Here is a 20,000-nt window from a genome sequence, read left to right on the forward strand (position 1 = left end):
GAAGCAGATTTATGGACTAAGAAAGGACTGCTTATGACTACTGATTTCTGGTGAATTGGTTTGTAACTGTTGCTATCTTGCTGCTGGAGAACCAGTTTGTGAGTCTACTGAGTCCTGGCTGGAAAGCAGGTGGCTCTGTACTCAGAGAGGCCTGACTATTTCTGAGGCCTTTTTTGCTGCTGATCTTCACTGAAGCAGATTTATGGACTAAGAAAGGACTGCTTATGACTACTGATTTCTGGTGAATTGGTTTGTAACTGTTGCTATCTTGCTGCTGGAGAACCAGTTTGTGAGTCTACTGAGTCCTGGCTGGAAAGCAGGTGGCTCTGTACTCAGAGAGGCCTGACTATTTCTGAGGCCTTGTTTGCTGCTGATCTTCACTGAAGCAGATTTATGGACTAAGAAAGGACTGCTTATGACTACTGATTTCTGGTGAATTGGTTTGTAACTGTTGCTGTCCTGCTGCTGGAGATCCAGTTTGTGTGTGTGAGTCTACTGAGTCCTGGCTGGAAAGCAGGTGGCTCTGTACTCAGAGAGGCCTGGCTATTTCTGAGGTCTTGTTTGTTGCTGATCTTCACTGAAGCAGATTCATGGACTAAGAAAGGACTGCTTATGATCACTGATTTCTGGGGAATTGGTTTGTAACTGTTGCTATCTTGCTGCTGGAGAACCAGTTTGTGTGTGTGAGTCTACTGAGTCCTGGCTGGAAAGCAGGTGGCTCTGTACTCAGAGAGGCCTGGCTATTTATGGGGCCTTGTTTGCTGCTGATCTTCACTGAAGCAGATTCATGGACTAAGAAAGGACTGCTTATGACTACTGATTTCTGGGGAATTGGTTTGTAACTGTTGCTATCTTGCTGCTGGAGAACCAGTTTGTGAGTCTACTGAGTCCTGGCTGGAAAGCAGGTAGCTCTGTACTCAGAGAGGCCTGACTATTTCTGAGGCCTTGTTTGCTGCTGATCTTCACTGAAGCCGATTTATGGACTAAGAAAGGACTGCTTATGACTACTGATTTCTGGGGAATTGGTTTGTAACTGTTGCTGTCCTGCTGCTGGAGAACCAGTTTGAACAGGTTTCTCTCTCTCTCTCTCTCTCTCTCTCTCTCTGTATGCATCTTCTGAGTACTGGCTGGAAAGCAGGTAGCTCTGTACTCAGAGAGGCCTGACTCTCTGGTGGAGGCTCCTTCCTTGGAGGCTTTTAAGCAGAGGCTGGATGGCCATCTGTCGGGGGTGCTTTGAATGCGATTTCCTGCTTCTTGGCAGAATGGGGTTGGACTGGATGGCCCATGAGGTCTCTTCCAACTCTACTATTCTATGATTCTATGATTCTATGATTCTATGACTACTGATTTCTGGGGAATCGGTTTGTAACTGTTGCTCTCCTGCTGCTGGAGAACCGGTTTGAACAGGTTTTTGTCTGAGTGTGTTTGTGAGTCTACTGAATACTGGCTGGAAGGAAGATGGCTCTGTACTCAGAGAGGCCTGACTATTTCTGAGGCCTTGTTTGCTGCTGATCTTCACTTAAGCAGATTCATGGACTAAGAAAGGACTGCCTATAACTATTGATTTCTGTAAACAACCAGAGAGACTATTGTTAAATATCATTGTTCTGTTGATAGCTTGGATTTAGTAAAAGCTCCTGTGTTAATTTGTTCTGCCATGCTGAGTGGTGCATGATTCTGCAGGGTGTCTCTGGGCTCACAAGCACACGCAAGAGCTTCCATCTATCATCCACAATCCCCAACAACTTGGACTGCGATGGCTCAGAGCTTTGGAATCATGCGAGCCGTGGATCCAAACTCCAGGCAAGAACTTAGGAAGAACTTCCTAACAGACAAAGATATTCAGCAGTCAAATATGCTTCTTTGTAGGAGTCTGGATGTCTTGAATCAATGGCGGAATGGCCATCTGTCGAGACAGATTATGTGGTATCCTCCTTCCTGGCCAAAGAAGGTTGGACTGGATAGACAGAGAGAAACTTGTTCAAACCAGTTCTCCAGCAGCAGGATAGCAACAGTTCCAAACCAATTCCCCAGGTCCTTGCAAAATCCCGTCCAACTCTAGGATTCTATGCTCTTGAGGAGTTTGGTTCTCAAAGTCAATGCTTTGCTCCTTCCGTCCCGCCTCGCAGGGCTGTTGTGTTGAATTTGGAGGGCGTTGGACTCAGCTGGTTAACAGCTCAGGAGATCAGCAAAGGGCCGGGAAAAGGAAGCAAGGGCCGGCAGCGTGGCGATTTGCGGACAGATGGCGGGAGGGGGCCTTGGGAATTACTAGGGCCGGCTGGCTGAGATCATCCCTGGCCCTTAATGAGTCCGTTAAGTGCTTCCTAACGAGGGATGAATAAATAATAATGGGAGAAGGGATGGGGGGAGGCTTTGCGGGGAACAGATGGAGGGCCGAGGAGGCGTGTTAACTGCCCCTTTGAAGCCTTTCCCCGAAGCAATAAGGCATTTATGGGAAGGATAGACGCCTCGCACAACTACAACTCCCATGATCCTGCAGCCGTAAAAGCGGTGGGTAAACTCGGGCCCTCCAGGTGTTTTGGACTCCAACTCCCCCCATTCCTAACAGCCTCAGGCCCTTTCCTTTTGCAAGGACCTGGGGAATTGGTTTGCAACTGTTGCTATCCTGCTGCTGGAGAACCAATTTGAACAGGTTTCTCTCTGAGTGTGTGTGTGAGTCTGGTTGGAAAGAAGATAGCTCTGTATTCAGAGAGGCCTGACTATTTCTGAGGCCTTGTTCACTGCTGATCTTTACTGAAGCAGATTCAAGCAAAAGGACCTGGGGCATTGGTTTGTAACTGTTGCTATCCTGCTCTTGGAGAACCAGTTTGAACAGGTTTCTCTCTCTCTGTGTGTGAGTATGGCTGGAAAGAAGATGGCTCTGTATTCAGAGAGGCCTGACTATTTCTGAGGTCTTGTTTGTTGATGATCTTTACTGAAGCAAATTCAAGCAAAAGGACCTGGGGAATTGGCTTGTAAGGGGAATTAGTTTGTAACTTTGCAAGGACCTGGGGAATTGGTTTGTAACTGTTGCTATCCTGCTGCTGGAGAACCAGTTTGAACAGGTTTCTCTCTGAGTGTGTGTGTGAATCTGGCTGGAAAGAAGATGGCTCTGTATTCAGAGAGGCCTGACTATTTCTGAGGCCTTGTTCGCTGCTGATCTTTACTGAAGCAGATTCAAGCAAAAGGATCTGAGGAATTGGTTTGTAACTGTTGCTATCCTGCTGCTGGAGAACCAGTTTGAACAGGTTTCTCTCTGAGTGTGTGTGTGAATCTGGCTGGAAAGAAGATGGCTCTGTATTCAGAGAGGCCTGACTATTTCTGAGGCCTTGTTCGCTGCTGATCTTTACTGAAGCAGATTCAAGCCAAAGGACCTGGGGAATTGGTTTGTAACTGTTGCTATCCTGCTGCTGGAGAACCAGTTTGAACAGGTTTCTCTCTGAGTGTGTGTGTGAGTCTAGCTGGAAAGAAGATGGCTCTGTATTCAGAGAGGCCTGGCTATTTCTGAGGTCTTGTTTGCTGCTGATCTTTACTGAAGCAGATTCAAACAAAAGGAAGGGGCCTGAGGCTGTTAGGAATGGTGGAAACTGGAGTCCAAAACTCCTGAAGAGAGGGACCAAAGGTTGGGAATCAATGTTGTGAAACTACACCTGTGTTGTCAAACTGCATTCATTCCACCATGTGGATGCGTCTGATAATATCTCACCAAACTCCACATCCTGGGATTCTTTAGCATCGAATTAAAGCAGAATTAAAGGTGCCCATGTGCATTAGTTCTCCAGTGCAGATGCACCCTGTGTGGGATTCTGTACACAAAAAATATACAAATTTTTGGGGGGGCCGAATGTTCAAACTGTCAGAGTAATTGCAGCGCAGCAGTAATTGGATGGAATCAGTGGAACGCAGAACGAAGAGACACTCAGAGACGTTGGTAAAACTATATACAACGTTTTACTGACTTCAGCAATAATCAAGACAAACAGACTTGCAGACAATAGATGAACACAGGACTGTTCTGTTCTCCAACAGAACTTGACTCGAACTCTAGGCAGACAGAACTCAATTGAACTGATGCAATCGTTATGCACAAACACTTGTGTCTGGATACTCCCTAGTTCCAGCCACACATCAAGGACATCACAGCTTCTTGGCAATTAACTCTTTCCATACTATGGTACGCTCTGGACGATGCAAATACAAGCATGACACAAATTGCATTTAAACACTATCAATACACAAATCCCACATTAACACAAACCCCTGGTCTGTAAAAATAGTCTCCATCCTGGAAGAGTTGTTTCTGTTCTATAAACCCCCTGCTTGCAATTTTCCCCTTTTTATAAGAAGTGAAAGGCCTGTGTTTCTCCCCCCAGATTCCCCGATCTCTCCTTTCTTCGCCCGGTCTCCAGGTCTGGTCCCCTTTGTGTGCCTTGAAACGCAGGAGGAATGCAAAGGGGGCCACGCAAGGGGGTGCCATGGCTACCGGGCGATCCTTGGGGCCCTTTTGTCCCATTGGCGATGCCAATCCCGCTGGCCATTGCCCGGAACTGTTACCTCCTTCTCTTTCCCAGAAAAAGGCAAAGAGAGGTCCCAGCTGCTTCGAGGATTATTTAGTTGGGGGGAGGGGGGGCAATGCCAAGGCTTCGTTACGCCCCACTCCCCTTTTGTCGTGAGATTTTTGGCATTTCTCCCTGTCTCCCTCCCTCGCTCTCGCTTGCTCTCGCTCGTTCCCTGTTTGTCCTCTTTTGTCTGCAAAGAGGTTGCCCAGCAAAACTGGGGCAGACCTGGGGGGCTGTTTGCAGAAAGAGGCTCTTGCAGCTGGGATTGAATGGAGGGGGGCATTGGGGGGGCGGAGGGGGCTTTTGGAAGGGGGAAGGGCTGTCCTATGAGGTTTCGCTTGAGACGAGGCCCCACAGACTCCAAACAACAACAACAACAACAACAACAACAACATAGTACTACTGTTACTACCAGGGCCGTAGCCAGAAAAAAATTTCGGGAGGGGTTTTGAAAATTTTGTGGGGGGGGGTGTTGAACCCCTAGCACACACCACTCCCCGCTACAAATCTGTCAATATCTGCTTGAGATAGTAGTGCCTGGAGGGACTCTTAATGTTTTGCGTCTCATAGACTTAGCATGGGGATTTGGTTAACCAGTTAAAATTCATGAGTAAACCAGGTTTTTTTTATAACCTGAAAAATTTCGGGGGGGGGGGGGTTGAACCCCTAAAACCACCCCCTTGCTACAGGCCAGGTTACTACTAATGTCCAGGGAGGGGGAAGTGGAGGGAAGGAAGGGTCCCTGGTTCTGGCTTGTGCCATGATGATGATGATGATGATGATGATGATGATGATGATGATGATGATGATGGTGATGATATTTGGGGGTCTGTCATCTTGGAAGCAGCTGGAACCCCTTTTTGCTTTTCCCAGGAGAAGAGTTGGGAGGGAAGGGACTGGGCAATGGCCAGTGGGATTGGTTTTATTATTATTATTATTATTATTATTATTATTATTATTATTATTAATAATAATAATAATAATAATAATAACAATAACAACTAGCTGTGCCCGGCCACGTGTTGCTGTGGCTTATGAGAATCCTTTGTTGGCCAGGTGGAATAGCAGCGAATAGCCTTGCAGCCTCAAAGCCTGGCCGTTTTCTTCTTATGGGAATCTTTGTTTGTCGAGCTGGAATGCAACGGAATTCCTTGGAAAGTAATTAGTTTTGTGGCTAAATTTGGTGTGATTGGTCCCAGTGGTTTTGATGGTAACTCAGTCCTAATTATGCACATTACATTTATATATATACTATCTGTGCCCGGCCACGTGTTGCTGTGGCTTATGAGAATCCTTTGTTGGCCAGGTGGAATAGCAGCGAATAGCCTTGCAGCCTCAAAGCCTGGCCGTTTTCTTCTTATGGGAATTCTTGTTTGGTGAGCTGGAATGCAACGGAATAGGCTTGCTGCTTGGGAGGCTGGGAACATGCGTTCTAAGGGAATGGTTTTTTGGGCTGCTAGACTTGCAATGAATAGCCTCGCTGCTTCAAAGCCTGGCTGCTTGCTACATACGGGCATAGTGTTTTCTTTTTGGTGGTCACTCCTTGGAAGGTGATTAGTTTTGTGGCCAAATTTAGTGTGATTTGTCTCACTGGTTTTGTTGTTAACTCAGTCCTAATTATGCACATTACATTTATATATATACTAGCTGTGCCCGGCCACGTGTTGCTGTGGCTTATGGGAATCCTTTCTTGGCCAGGTGGAATAGCAGCGAATAGCCTTGCAGCCTCAAAGCCTGGCCGTTTTCTTCTTATGGGAATCCTTCTTATGGGAATGCATATTACATTTTTATAAATAGAGATAATTTTTATTTCTTTCTTGCTTCTCCCCATGGTTTGAGGCGGATCACAGCACAGTAAAAGCACACATACAAATACTATAAAAAATTCACAGATATTAAAATGCAGTTCCTTAGAAGATAAGACCCCAAATACATAGAAGATGGGACTCCCGGTGCTCACGTGGATGGAGAACTTAATCTTTGGGGTCTGTTTGCAGAAGGAGGCCATTATGGACAGGAAGGAAGGCATTATTGCCAGGAAGGAGGGGGTCCTGGGGTCAGACTTTTAAGTGGGAGGTCAGCTGTCCTTCTGGGGCCGGAACAGAGTGCTTTTGCTCCCCAATGAGACCCAGAAGAAGGGGAGACGGACATCCGGTGGCCGCAGAGAGAGTGACCCATCCCCTTCGGAGATAGGAAGCTCCACCACGGTTGTATCATCTGCACATTTGATAATGATATTGCTATGGTGCATGGGGGTGCAATCACATTTTACACATATAAAGAGTACTAGCTGTGCCCGGCCACGCGTTGCTGTGTCTGAGTCTGGTGTTGGTCAGTCTACATTAGGTTGTATTGATGCTGTGAGCTCCACCTTCTTTACACTCACATTAGTAGTAGTATTTGAAGTCTGTTACCTTCTTCAATTTTTGTGTTGATTGATAATTGCTTGAGATCCCTGTTGTCTTTGGTTTGTTGTTAATTGTAATGTCTGATTCTGCTGAGTGCGGTTGATATTTTTATTGTAGTACAATAGTCTTTTTTTTGTTTCGCCTGTGTAGGTGTTTATTATTATTGTTGTTGTAGTGGTCATGAAGGTTGGATAAGTTAGATGCTACTGTATTGTTTTTTGGAGGCCCAGTGTAGCACTGACTGGCCTCTCAGCCTCAGTGCCTGGCTGTTTCTTGCCTGTGATGGTGTTGATTCTTATTGTTGTTGTTGTTGTCATTGTTATTACTGTAATTGTTTTTTTGGAGGCCAAGTGTGAATGTAGGGATTGGGGAGGAGGATGAGTTGTGTTGTCAAATTTTGTATTTGTTATAGTCACAATGCGTTGTTGTGAGTTTTGTGGGTCCGGATTGTGTTTTTGTGGTGTGGTTGTGTTGTTACAACTGAGAGGGAATGCTTTTGTGTTGTGTTGCCAAGTTTCGTATTTCTGGGGCGTTTAGTTGTGTTGTTATAGTCATGATGCGTTGTTGTGAATTTTGTGGGTCCGGATTGTGGCTTTGTGTTGTGGTTGTGTTCTTACAACTGGGAGGCAAGGCTTTTGCATTGTGTTGTCAAATTTTGTATTTCTGGGGCGTTTAATTGTGTTATAGTCACGATGCATTGTTGTGAATTTTGTGGGTCCGGATTGTGGTTTTGTGGTGTAGTTGTGTTGTTACAACCGGGAGAAAAGGCTTTTGTGTTGTGTTGTCAAGTTTTATATTTCTGGGGCGTTTAGTTGTGTGCCAAGTTTAGTATTTCTGGGGCGTTTAGTTGTGTTGTTATAGTCACAATGCGTTGTTGTAAGTTTTATGGGTCCGGATTGTGGTTTTGTGGTGTGGTTGTGTTGTTACAACCTGGAGGGAAGGCTTTTGCATTGTGTTGCCAAGTTTCGTATTTCTGGGGCGTTTAGTTGTGTTGTTATCGCATGATGCGTTGTTGTGAGTTTTGTGGGTCTGGATTGTGGTTTTGTGGTGTGGTTGTGTTGTTGTAACCTGGAGGCAAGCCTTTTGCATTGTGTTGCCAAATTTCGTATTTCTGGGATGTTTAGTTTTGTTGTTATAGTCACTGCGCAAACAACTTTATCATTTTTTATATATAGATAAAGCAGAGGATGCAATGCACAGCCCAGTGTTGAGAGTGATGACCCAGTCCAGTGATGGCCAACCTATGACACGCGTGTCAGCACTGACACGCCTAGCCATTTTTGCTGACACACTGCCGCATCCAGATTGATTGGATGACTATGTCTTTTGTGGCCAAATTTGGTGTGATTTGGTCCAGTGGTTTTGTTGTTTACTCCATGGGAATTATGCACATTACATTTATATCTATATATTAGGCATGTCCGATCGATGGAAAAAATGTTTCAATTCTTGTTTCTAAAGTAGAGGGTGCCGGCGCTTCGATATAGAAAGTATTTCCGAATTTTTCACCCAAAAATTTCGGATATTTCCGAAAATTTGTAATGATTCTAAATGTTTCTAAAATGGCGGACGTGCATGTGTAGTCGCAAAAAAAAAAGGAAACTGGGAGGGGGGGGGGCTTTTACAGGGCTCTCCCGCCCTCATTTCTTGAGCTATCCTCATCAAATTTGGTACAGTGGGAGATCACATTCAACAGTCTTTGCTCAACAAATTGCAGAACATTTCCTGTCTTTTATGATTTTTTGGGAAAAAAATTTAGCGAAACATTAAGACACATTTAGAGAATGGGCCAATGATGGTTCAAATTACATTGCTGGTTGCGCCCAGGGACAACGTCTCGGAACTCGATACAAAAAGCGAGAACAATCCGAAATAATTCCAATATAAGAATCAAAACGATTTTTTGGACAACCCTACTATATATATAAAAGAGTGATGGAATCAGGGCACCGGACAAAACAACCAAACTACAGGCCCCCCAACGTCGAAATTTGACAACACAACCCATCATCCACGGCTCTAGGTTGATACAACAAAAAAAAAGAAAAATAAAGTCCTAATTAGAGAGAGAGCAATAATTGTTTTTATCCAGTTGCTGCCAGTTAGAAAGCTAAGCTCCACACATAGACCCCCTCTATCGTCACCACTTTCACAGTACACAAACAACCAAAAGCATATTAACATAAAGACAACTATACAACACACATTCAATACCACCACTACCTCAACAATTTCTCAGCAACACCACCAGACAACACCACAGCAATGCGTGGCCAGCTAGTGTATATATATATACAATACTACATAATATACTACAATAATAATAGAATAATAGAAAGATATAGTGATAATCTCTCTCTCTCTCTCTCTCTCTATATATATATATATAGAGAGAGAGAGAGAGATTATCATTATATCTTTCTATTATTATTCTATTATTATTGTAGTATATTATTTTATTACTATTATATTATTATTATATTATTCATTATTCATGACTACATTGAAACTAGAATAGGGAGAAATCAGCGTGGAAACGGCAAGAGCCTCGTGGGCCGCTTCTTCTCTAGGGCCATAAACATTCCAAAAGCCAAATTGGGGAAGTTACGTCAAAGCCCTAGGAGAGATCACATTTCTAAAGCATCAAAGGGTGGGCTGACCTAAACAGGACATGAGGGAGGAAACAATAGTGAAGCCTAATCAAAGCATACATGGAACTGAGGAAGGTGTCCCTAACTCTTTTTCTAGGCTTCCTATCTAACCATAGAGACTTAAGCAGTGCAGGATGACTTTTTCCAACACCCTGGACATTCGGAACGGGCACCCAAAGGTCATGTATTCCAAGCCCATTCTGCATGGCTAGACTGAGACCGCCCCCCCCCCTTAAACAGGCGTTCCCTCCATTTGTCCATCTCCCTCACTCCCCTTTCCCTGAGTGGTCATCGGGGAGGCCTTGGAGCCGGACACATCGATCTGGCACTGACCCCTTGGCGGCCCTTGCCCAGCCCTCCATCGGGTTGTCCATCAGAAAGTGGGAAAGGATCGGGACAAACGGCCTTCTGTAATAGGATGGAGAATTTGGGATGGAAAGCAATATGTGGAAGAGCTCAGCATAGCTCCATGTATTCAGAAAGACAACAACAACAACAACAACGTTGGCATTCAGCGATATATCTTGACACTTAGGGACCTTTATCTAATTCTTTTGAAGCTCCTCTTCCTCGCTTTGTTCTAATTTGTTCCCTTGATGATTAAGGCAGGTATAAGAACTCTTTGACGATCTCTCCGCCTCTAATTTAAAGTGATTTGAACCCCCTGTGGCCATTTCCCCTGCTCTCTGGATGTTTAGGCACAAGACTCCCTTTTGAACTTCCCTCGATATTCTCACCTTGCCTGTGTCCCTTCTTGGCTGGTCCATGAGATGAAATTTGAATGCCTGACTCCCTGCCTTGTCTCCTGTGTTCGGACCCCTTTCCAGGGAAGTTCAAGCTGCTGGACCAGGACCGGGACGTGCGGGAGCCGGTGCAGTTCTTCAGCAGCGTGGAGGAGGTGGCCGGCACCTTCCCCGACCGCGTCTTCGTCCTGGAGGCCATCACCTTCAGCGTCAAGGTGGGCCTCGTCTGCACATGGGTCCTGGGGTGGTGGTGGACGGGGGACCCTGGGATTTGTAGTTTGGTGGGAGGAGTTAGGACCACCTTAGACCCTGCCTTCAGGTGTTTTGGACTTTCTACCGACTTGTTAGGAATTGTAGACTCCTGGACGGAGGGTCCAAGTTGGCCAATCCCTGCCTTAGGGTCAGTGGATAGCTGTGACCATCGCAATGGCCTTATTTTATTTATTTGTTTGTTTGTTTGTTTACAGTATTTCTATTCTGCCCTTCTCACCCCAAAGGGGACTCTCAGAACATACATATATGGCAAACATTCAATGCCGTTTTATACGCAACTAGACAATTATACATAGATAAGAGATACAGTAGAGTCTCACTTATCCAACACGCACGTGTCCAGTGTTCTGGATTATCCAATGCATTTTTGTAGTCAATGTCGTCAATACATCGTGATATTTGGGTGCCAAGTTCGTAAATACAGTAATTTCTACATAGCATTACTGTGTATTGAACTGCTTTTTCTGTCAAATTTGTGGTATAACATGATGTTTTGTTGCTTAATTTGTAAAATTATAATCTAATTTAATGTTTAACAGGCTTTTCCTTAATCCCTCCTTATTATCTAACACATTCGCTTATCCAACGTTCTGCTGGCCCGTTTATGTTGGATAAGTGAGACTCTACTGTATATATGTTGGCTTTCCCCATCTTTTCGGCATCTTGGAAGGTATTGTGTTCAATTCGGGCCCTGAATATAACTGCCTCCTTTGGACTGAATCACCGGCATTCCTTCTGAGTGCCTCAGAATACCTCCCCCACTTGTTTATGAGCGGTACCTATTTATTTACTCACATTTTGCTTTTGAACCACTAGGTAGGCGGAAGCTAGGCTAAAGGCCAGGAGCTCACCCTGACCCGGCTTCGAACTGGCAGCCTTTGTAGATTGACTACAGCTGGTTTTTAACTTGCCGTGCTAAAGCTGGCCCCTTAAAGCAGTGGTTCTCAACCTGTGGGTCCTCGGGTGTTTTGGTCTACAACTCCCAGAAATTTAAATAGCTGGTAGATTTCTGGGAGTTGACCGTCCAAATATCTGGGGACCCACAGGTTGAGAACCACTGCCTTAAAGTGTACAGTTCTCGGCTACAGTGAATTTCCAGAGCTATAGGACAGGCAGGGCTGGCCCTAGGCAATTTTTAAGTGTTAAGCAAATCTTATTTTGGTCCCCCCCCCCCCCACCAATGCAGTGACTACTCAAGTCTAGATGTAGTCAGATAGATGATAGAGTTAGATTGAGGGAATCCTTTCCCTGTTTCCAAAGCATGCCTAGACAGGCTTCACTGTGTCTCACTTTATCCTGTGTACGTCACATCCCTTACTTTGAAGTTAGTAGAAATGTGAATCTCCAGGGACACTAACTTCTCATTGGTCAGAATGTCTTTTATGGCCCCAATAAACTGGACCATGAGGTTGGAACCATTTTGGTTCTCTCTTCTCCTTTTGTTCTTCTAGCGAACAACACGTCCTGCCATCTCTCCTGGCAAGATGTAACTATTTAGATGTTTGTTATTTTTCCTGTCTTATTTTTTCTTAGAAACCAGTCTAGAGTAGACTAGACAGCTCCCAAGCCTTTCTATCTACAATGGAGTTCTTTTTACCTGAATAAATACTTTTTGGACTTTTATTGAGACTCTGCAGTCCATTGCAATCCTAAATAGACAAAGGCTTCTCTTGCTCACCCCGTGTAAGTAACTGCTGCATTTGAAAGTTTGCTTTTGCTACTCTGCTGATTTTTGATGGAATCTCCCCCAGAGAGGGTTAAATTGAGTCTAACCGCTCAGAGATTACCACAACACACTGAACCGGGTGCCTCAATAGCGCCCCCAGGGGATTGGCGCCTTCCGCATTTGCGTACTTCGCTTACCAGTTCAGCTGCCCCTGAGGACAGGGGACTGGTCAGAACTCTCTTCCACCAGTCATTCCACTAAACTACAAACCACAGGAGTCCACAGATGGTGGAGGACCCCTTTCATCGTCTTCCTCCTCCTTCCCTCCCTGCAGGTAGTCTCAGGTGAGTTCAGCGAGGACAGCGAGGTCTACAACTTCTCCCTCCATGCTGGGGACGAGCTGACACTCATGGGTCAGGCGGAGATTCTGTGCGCCAAGGCCCCCAAGGAGAAGTCCCGCCTCAACACCCTGCTGCGGAAGTTGGGCAAAGCCGGAGGGAGTGCCGGTGGCCTCATCAGCGGAGGAGGAGGAGGCCCCGTCGAGGGGGTTAGCGGCGCCGGGCTCAAGACCCCGAAGGGCAAGATGCCCTGCCTGATCTGCATGAACCACCGGACCAACGAGAGCCTCAGCCTGCCCTTCCAGTGCAAGGGCCGCTTCAGCACCCGCTCGCCCCAGGAGCTGCAGATGCAGGAAGGGGAGCACACCGTGCGCAGCATCATCGAGAAGGTAGGGCGGACCATACCTGTGAAACGGGACTGGGAGACTAAACAGGAGCCAGGAGTGTGATGCTGCAGCAGAAATAGGCCAATGCGATTCTAGGTTGTATCTAGAGGGGTAGAGTGTCTAGAATGTGAAGGTATTGTTTGGTGTAGTTGTGAAATTTCACTTATGGTTTAAAGCAAACTGATTGTGTGTGGCTGTAATGCAGCAAGTAATCCAGCATTCCAGTAGTGTAAGAGTTAATTGCATAGAGTAGAGATTTATTGCTAGAGGGAAACACTGAGTGGTTTCCGGAGATTCAACAGGACATTCGTCATTGCTATGGAATGTGGGAGGCGACAGCAGACATGCTTCCCTTGTGGACATCGATCAGATCGGGTGCTCAAATGCTACACTCCAGCAAGACTATGTAAATAGTGTATATAACCTTAATAAAGATAAGAACCTCTGGCTTCAGCCGACAGCTGGGAAGTGTGTTTATTTCCGTGTGACTGTGGAGATGCCAGATCATCGGAGAAGAAGGTAAATTGAGACGGAAGGTGAAAGTGTCTCAATTTAACCGTTTCTTGACATAGAAAAGGCTTGGTCATGACTCAGCTTCTTTGCATGTCCTTCAAGTTCCACATTACCACCTACTTAAACCTTCAGTAGATGTGTGACCACATGTCCATTAGAACTGTATTTTCCAACCAGTTATTCACAATGGGGTTACAGTCAATGCATTCCTATCTAACAGTGCATTCGCTACCTAACAGAGATTTTCTCCATCATGGGACTGCGTTGGAGATTGCTATCCGATAACCCTAAGTCAGGCATGGGCCAACTTGTGCCCTTCCTCCAGGTGTTTTGGACTTCAACTCCCACAATTCCTAACAGCTTTCCGTTCAAACCATACATCATAGTTCATGACACTTGTTTGTTCCTCGTGGGGTGGGAATGGATGGCCTCTGGGCTCCTGTCTATCTCACAGACTCACTCCCTGCTCCTTTGCCCATCCACAGGTGCGTCTCCCGGTGAATGTGACGGTGCCGAGCCGCCCGCCGCGCAACCGCTACGACCTGCACTGCATCCGCGAGGGCCACTGCTACAAGCTGGTCAGCATCATCTCCAAGACGGTGGTGCTGGGCTGCGCGGTGCGGGAGGCGGAGGTGTCGCCCTTCCACCTGCTGCTCCTGGCCGACGTGCCGCGCTTCCTGCTGCCGGAGGGGCTGTCGCTGCCTGGTGGGCTGCCGGACCCCCCGCTGGAGAGGCTCCTCCGCGACTGCGCCGCTTTGTGCCAGGAGCGCTTTGATCCCAACGAGTACTCCCGGGCCGTGCGCGAGGCCAAGCCGGACCTGTCCGAGGAGAGTGTCGCCAGCCCACGGCGCCTGCGGCTGTGCCTCCAGGGCCGCTCCGCCCGTGACCAAGTGGCCCACTCCTTCCAGCGTCTCTCTCTTTGCCTCTACAGTGCCGGCACTGTCACCGCCGCATCCTCCTCCTCCTGCTCAGCCTCCTCTGAGAGTTCCGGCCAAGACCCGGGCCCCCCTGTGGGAGGCAGAAGGGTCCCCCGGCGCCTTGTCCTGCCCCCCACTTTCCGCTCGCAGGAGCCCCCCGAGAGGGAAGAGTACCTGGCCCCCGACTGGGCTCCGACCCCTCTCCGACCCCCCTACGAGCGGCCCTACGAGGAGCTCTGGTCTGGGCAGAACTACGCTGAGGCCCCCAGTGGGAGGCCAGCGCCGTGGGCAGAGGACCGGGCCCAGGCCGACAAGGTCCACGACCTCAAGACCTTCGCCGGATCTACCCCCCTGGATGCCCCACCCCCCGTGCCCCCCAAGTCAGAGGCGGTGAGTGGGCTGCGGTGGGGTGGGCCTCGAGTGGGAGGGGCAGGTGTGGATTCATATCTTAATGTACAACCTCGCTTGGATACTGGAAACCCACAATGGCTCTGTATTCCACAGTATCTTTGCGTGCTCATTCTCCAAGACTTTTGCAGGTTTGTGATCCCACCAGTTCTTTCCTGCTGGGAGGTGGTACTTGAGGCATAAGTTCCAATGAATCATTTGGGCCACATAGTTGCGCCTCTGTTTGCAGTCTGTCTGTGCAATTTTCTTACAGCAGCTGAAGATATGATCCATGGTTTCGTCAGTTTCCTTGCACAGTCTGCATTTTGGGTCATCAGCTGATTTTTCGATCTTGGCCTTAATTGCCTTTGTCCTGATGGCTTGTTCCTGGGCTGCAAGGATCAGGCCTTCTGTCTCCTCCTTCAGGGTCCCATTTGTGAGCCATAGCCAGGTCTTCTCATCAGCTTTTCCTTCAATTTTGTAAAGGAACTTTCCATGCAATGCTTTGTTGTGCCAGCTGTCAGCTCTAGTTTGTAGTGCAGTTTTCTTGTACTGATTCTTTTGTCTGCTGTGCCTTGAGGAGTTTCTGATTTTTGACTTCAATCAGAAGTAAAAAATTATTATTATTTTATTATAACACAGCAAACAAGATAGATATGCTGGATTTCGTATCACAAAATCACAAGTTGAACACTTCCCAAGTGTCTAGGACTTGTTCAACTTGTGATTTTGTTTATTATTATTATTTTGATTATTTTGATTATTATTATTATTATTATTGACGGGTGGAGAGAAAGCCAGGTCATTCCTCTGACCTGGGACAGGTGACCTTTTTAGTTTATCATCATCATCATCATCATCATCATCTCAGACACAGAGAGTACACACAGCAGCCGAACTGTCTGGGTTTAGAAATGGATTCATTAACCAGGGATGGAACTGTTACATTATTAAAGTGCCAGGTAGTTCCTCAGACCCAGGACAGGTTTTCTTTTTAGACTAATAATAACAATACTACTATTAATAATATAGACAGAGAGGAGACACAGCAGCTGAACTGCCAAGGTTCAGAAATATATTCATTGCCATGGGTTGGAACTATTGTATTATTAAAGTACTAAGTAGTTCCTCTGATCTGGGACAGATTGCCTTTTTAGACTAATGTTGTTGTTTTTATTTCATACACTTTGGCCCATGCCTAGCTAGATCCTAGTCTCCCCTTGGAATCGCATTGGCCTTGGTGGCTGCTGCATCACAAAGAAGGTGCCCTGTCCTGTCCTTCTCTTGCAGGTTCGGGAGGAATGCCGCCTGCTTGTGGCTCCACCGGTGCCGCCCAGAGGGTCCCTTGCGCCCCCCGGCTCCAGCCCCCCACCCACAGTGCGATTCCCCAAAGCCCAGGCCGGCCCTTTGCTCGCCTCTGGCCTCTCGTACTACTCTTCCGGCCTCCACGACGACGCGTGAGTATGGAGCCGAGTGGGAGGAATTCTGTGCATGCTCAGGGTATCCTGAACCTCTGGTATGTAAGCCAGGCATGGGCCAACTTGGGCCCTCCCTCCAGGTGTTTTGGACTTCAACTCCCACAATTCCTAACAGCCGGTAGGCTGTTAGGAATTGTGGGAGTTGAAGTCCAAAACACCTGGAGGGAGGGCCCAAGTTGGCCCATGCCTGACCCAATCCCACGATGGAGAAAGTCTCTGTTAGGTAGAGAATGCACTGTTAGATAGGAATGCATTGCCTGTAACCCCATAGTGAATAATTGGTTGGAAATACAGTTCTAATGGACATGTGGTCACACAGCTACTGAAGGGTTAGATAGGTGGTGATGAGGAACTTGAGGGACGTGCAAAGAAGCTGAGTCATGACCATGCCTGGTCTAGACATTCTACAGCCTAGGGGTCAGATGTCCATCCTGGCTGACCCCATCTTCTCCCCTTTTTTCAGGCCTGTTCCCCGGAGCGGGAGCTGCTCCCCTTCCCCGGACGCTTACTCCCTCTACTGCTACCCCTGCACTTGGGGTGACTGCAAAGTCGGGGAGACCCCCAACCGGTCGATGCTGTGCAACCCACCGGCTCAGCCCCGTTCCCCTCCGCCGCCGGCCCCCCCAGCGGCGTCCATCACGGGACCTTCGTGGCCGGACCCTTGGCCTTATAGTGACCCGGGCAGATCCACCCCATTGCTGGATCCTGTCCAGAGCTGCCAGAGCTGCCCCCTCCTCAAGGGACCCCCTCCCCAGAAGCGCTTTGCCCCCTTCGGGGCCTTGAACCCCTTCTCCAGCCCAGCTTCTTCCTCCTCCTCCGACTGGCCGGAACCCCTGGAATGGACCCGGCCCCCTTCCCCTGAACCCTTTGAGCCCTTTGGGGGGACCCCTTCCCCGCCTCCCCGTGCCGCCCCGGCCTTTGAGCCACCACCTCCTGAGGCCACGGCCGCCTGGACACTGGGGTGCGAGGGGCCTGCGGGGCGGCTCTTCCTGACGGAGGTGCCCCCGACATCCGCCCGGCCCAACTCCCGGCCCAACGGGGACGGTTCCCCCTGGCAGCCCCCCGGTGACCTCTCCTCCCTCTCGCTGGAGGGCGTCTCCCAGTGCCTGCGCTTCATCGGACTCTCGGAGGAGCTGGCCGGGCGCTTTGCCCGCGAGCGCATCGATGGCAGCATCTTCGTCCAGCTGACCGAGGAGATCCTCTCCGAAGACTTCCGGTTGACCAAGCTCCAGGTCAAGAAGGTCATGCAGTTCATCAAGGGCTGGCGGCCCAAGATTTAAGCGTGGAAAGGTGGTCCGAAAATCGGACTCGGAAAGATGAAAGGGACATCTTGACCCCAAACCCAATGAAAAGATGGCACTTGGAGGGCAGAGGAGGGGTCCTTGTTGGTGGTTCTCATGGTGGCCAAAGGGCCACAGGAGGAGTTGGGCGAAGGGGCTGCAATTGGGCCTCCTCTTCCTTCTCCAGCATTTGGAGGAAGGAGGGTCCTCTCTGAAGACTTCCGGCAGACCAAGCTCCAGATCAAGAAGCTCATGCAGTTCATCAAGGAGTGGTAGACCAAGATTTAAGCTTAGAAGGGTGGTCAGAAAAGCAGACTCTAAAAGATGAAAGGGACATCTTGACCCCAAACCCAATGAAAAGATGGCACTTGGAGGGCGTTCTTGTTGGTGGTTCTCTTGGTGGCCAAAGGGCCCGAAGGTCTTAGGAGGAGTTGGGGGAAGGGGCTGCAACTGGGCCTCCTCTTCTTTCTCCAGCCTTTGGAGGAAGGCGGCTTCTCTCCGAAGACTTCTGACTGACCAAGCTCCAGGTCAAGAAGGTCATGCAGTTCATCAAGGAGTGGTAGACCAACATTTAAGCTTAGAAGGGTGTTCAGAAAAGCGGAGGAGAGATAGGCCCTGGACATTGGCCCAGAAAGATGAAAGGGACATCTTGACCCCAAACCTAATGAAGCGATGGTACTTGGAGGGCAGAACAGGGGGGTCCTTGGTGGGTCCTCATGGTGGCCAGAGGGCCAGGAGGACTTAGGAGTTGGGGAAAGGGCTGCAATGGGACTTCCTTCCTTCTCCAGCCTTTGGAGGAAGGAGGGTCCTCTCTGAAGACTTCTGACTGACCAATCTCCAGGTCAAGAAGGTCATCAAGGAGTGGTAGCCCAAGATTGAAGTGTGGAGCAGGAAAGCAGAGGGAGTGGAGAGAGATCAACCCTGGGCATCACCCTTCTCCAAGGTAGAAGGATTTGGCTGTTGGAGTGAGGTCTGGCTTCAAAGGAGGACGACTTGACCATGGACCAGCCTCCATTGAAAAGATGGTCTTGGAGGACAGGCCAAGGGGGTCCTTGCCAGTGAGTGGATCATGGAGGGGCCTGTGGGCGGCTTCCCCCATCCTCAGCATTTGGCGGGAGATTTTTCTCCAAAGACTTCTGGCTGACCAAGGTCCAGGTCAAGGAGGCCATGCAGTCCATCAAGGGATGGAGGCCGAAGGCCTAAATGGGTGGTGGTCCAAAAAGCGGAGGAGAGGTTGATCATGGGCACTGTTCAAAAAAGAGGAGGAAGAGGAGGAGATCTTGACCCCAAACCCAATTAAAATACAGCACTCAGAGGGCAGACCAGGGGTCCTTGTTGGTGGGTTCTCCTTTGGATGGAGCTGGTGGCCAAAGGACCAGGGATCCTTGGGAAGAGTTGAGGAGGGGTCTGCTATGGGGTCTCCTCTTTCTCCAACTGGGCTTCCCTTGGCCCCATTGCTGGTCTTATGTGCCACGGTTGGTGGGGAGATGGCACCACACAATCCAATACGAATCCCTTGTGTGTATTGACACAGGGTGCCACAAAGTAGAGGATGATGCCTGGGTTGCTTTTCACATAATTCGTTGAAAGTGGTAGAAAGTTATGTGAATGGCATTGGGAAGATGAAGCTGAGAACACAAGAAGAGGTCCATGGCCATCAAATCACGTGGAAGACATAGATCTCGGTGATGCCTTGTATGTGCCCGATTTGGGGCCCAAAAAAGAGGAGGAGGAAGAACCTGGACCGCTGGAAAACGGGTTCGTAGGACAACTATTGGGACAGGAGGGTTGGGGGACTGACAGGGAAGACCACCTTTCTGAAGCAGGAACAACCCTCAAAGGCACGGCCCTTCAGTAAGGCTTCTCTCGCCAAAGAATTCTTTCTGTCCCCGTTTTTGGAGAGATCAAGTTCCAAAGGGTCACCTTGGCCAAGCCACACTCTCTCAGCCTCAGAGGAGGGTCAGGATGACCAATGTTGGCTTATTCACTGCATTTTCTCCCACCTTTCTCTCATATTGAGGTGGCTCTGAACCCCTTCTGAACAGACCTTGCTCAGAAAAATGCCTGATGGTCCCTGTGGTGGAGGTGTGCCTTCAAACCACTTATGGTGCCCCTTCTCATAGGGTTTTCTTGGCAAGCTTCCTTCAGAAGGGTCTGGCCTTTTCCTTCTTTTGGGACTGAGAGAGGGACTTGCTCAGGGTCACCCAGGTGGAGAAAGGATATGGAAACTGGCCTGCCATAGTCATCAATTTGGCATTCAAAGAACCACAACACACTAGGATGGGTTGGGAACGACACAAAGGCCCATTTCTAACAATACAGAATCTCTATTTGGGATGCATTTCCTCCTTCCCTCCAGATATAATCTGATTAGTCAATTGGCTCCCCATCCATTGCAGTG

The 20,000-nt window shown here is 48.4% G+C and overlaps 1 protein-coding gene across 1 annotated transcript in view; it reads left to right on the plus strand.

Annotated features, from left to right (window-relative positions):
* garem2 (GRB2 associated regulator of MAPK1 subtype 2) overlaps positions 1–17,972 on the plus strand; it is a 19,288-nt gene extending 1,316 nt beyond the window's left edge. Inside the window, exons 3-7 of the mRNA XM_062966676.1 lie at positions 10,446–10,576; positions 12,635–13,027; positions 14,023–14,844; positions 16,132–16,298; positions 16,783–17,972. Of these exons, the coding sequence (XP_062822746.1) occupies positions 10,446–10,576; positions 12,635–13,027; positions 14,023–14,844; positions 16,132–16,298; positions 16,783–17,599 (2,330 nt within the window). The 3' untranslated portion in view covers positions 17,600–17,972. The remainder of the gene's footprint in view (positions 1–10,445; positions 10,577–12,634; positions 13,028–14,022; positions 14,845–16,131; positions 16,299–16,782) is intronic.
* The last annotated feature ends 2,028 nt before the right edge of the window (positions 17,973–20,000 follow it).

The sequence above is a fragment of the Anolis carolinensis genome, unplaced genomic scaffold (genome assembly GCF_035594765.1).
Source record: "Anolis carolinensis isolate JA03-04 unplaced genomic scaffold, rAnoCar3.1.pri scaffold_27, whole genome shotgun sequence".
Taxonomy (NCBI): Eukaryota; Metazoa; Chordata; class Lepidosauria; order Squamata; family Dactyloidae; genus Anolis; species Anolis carolinensis.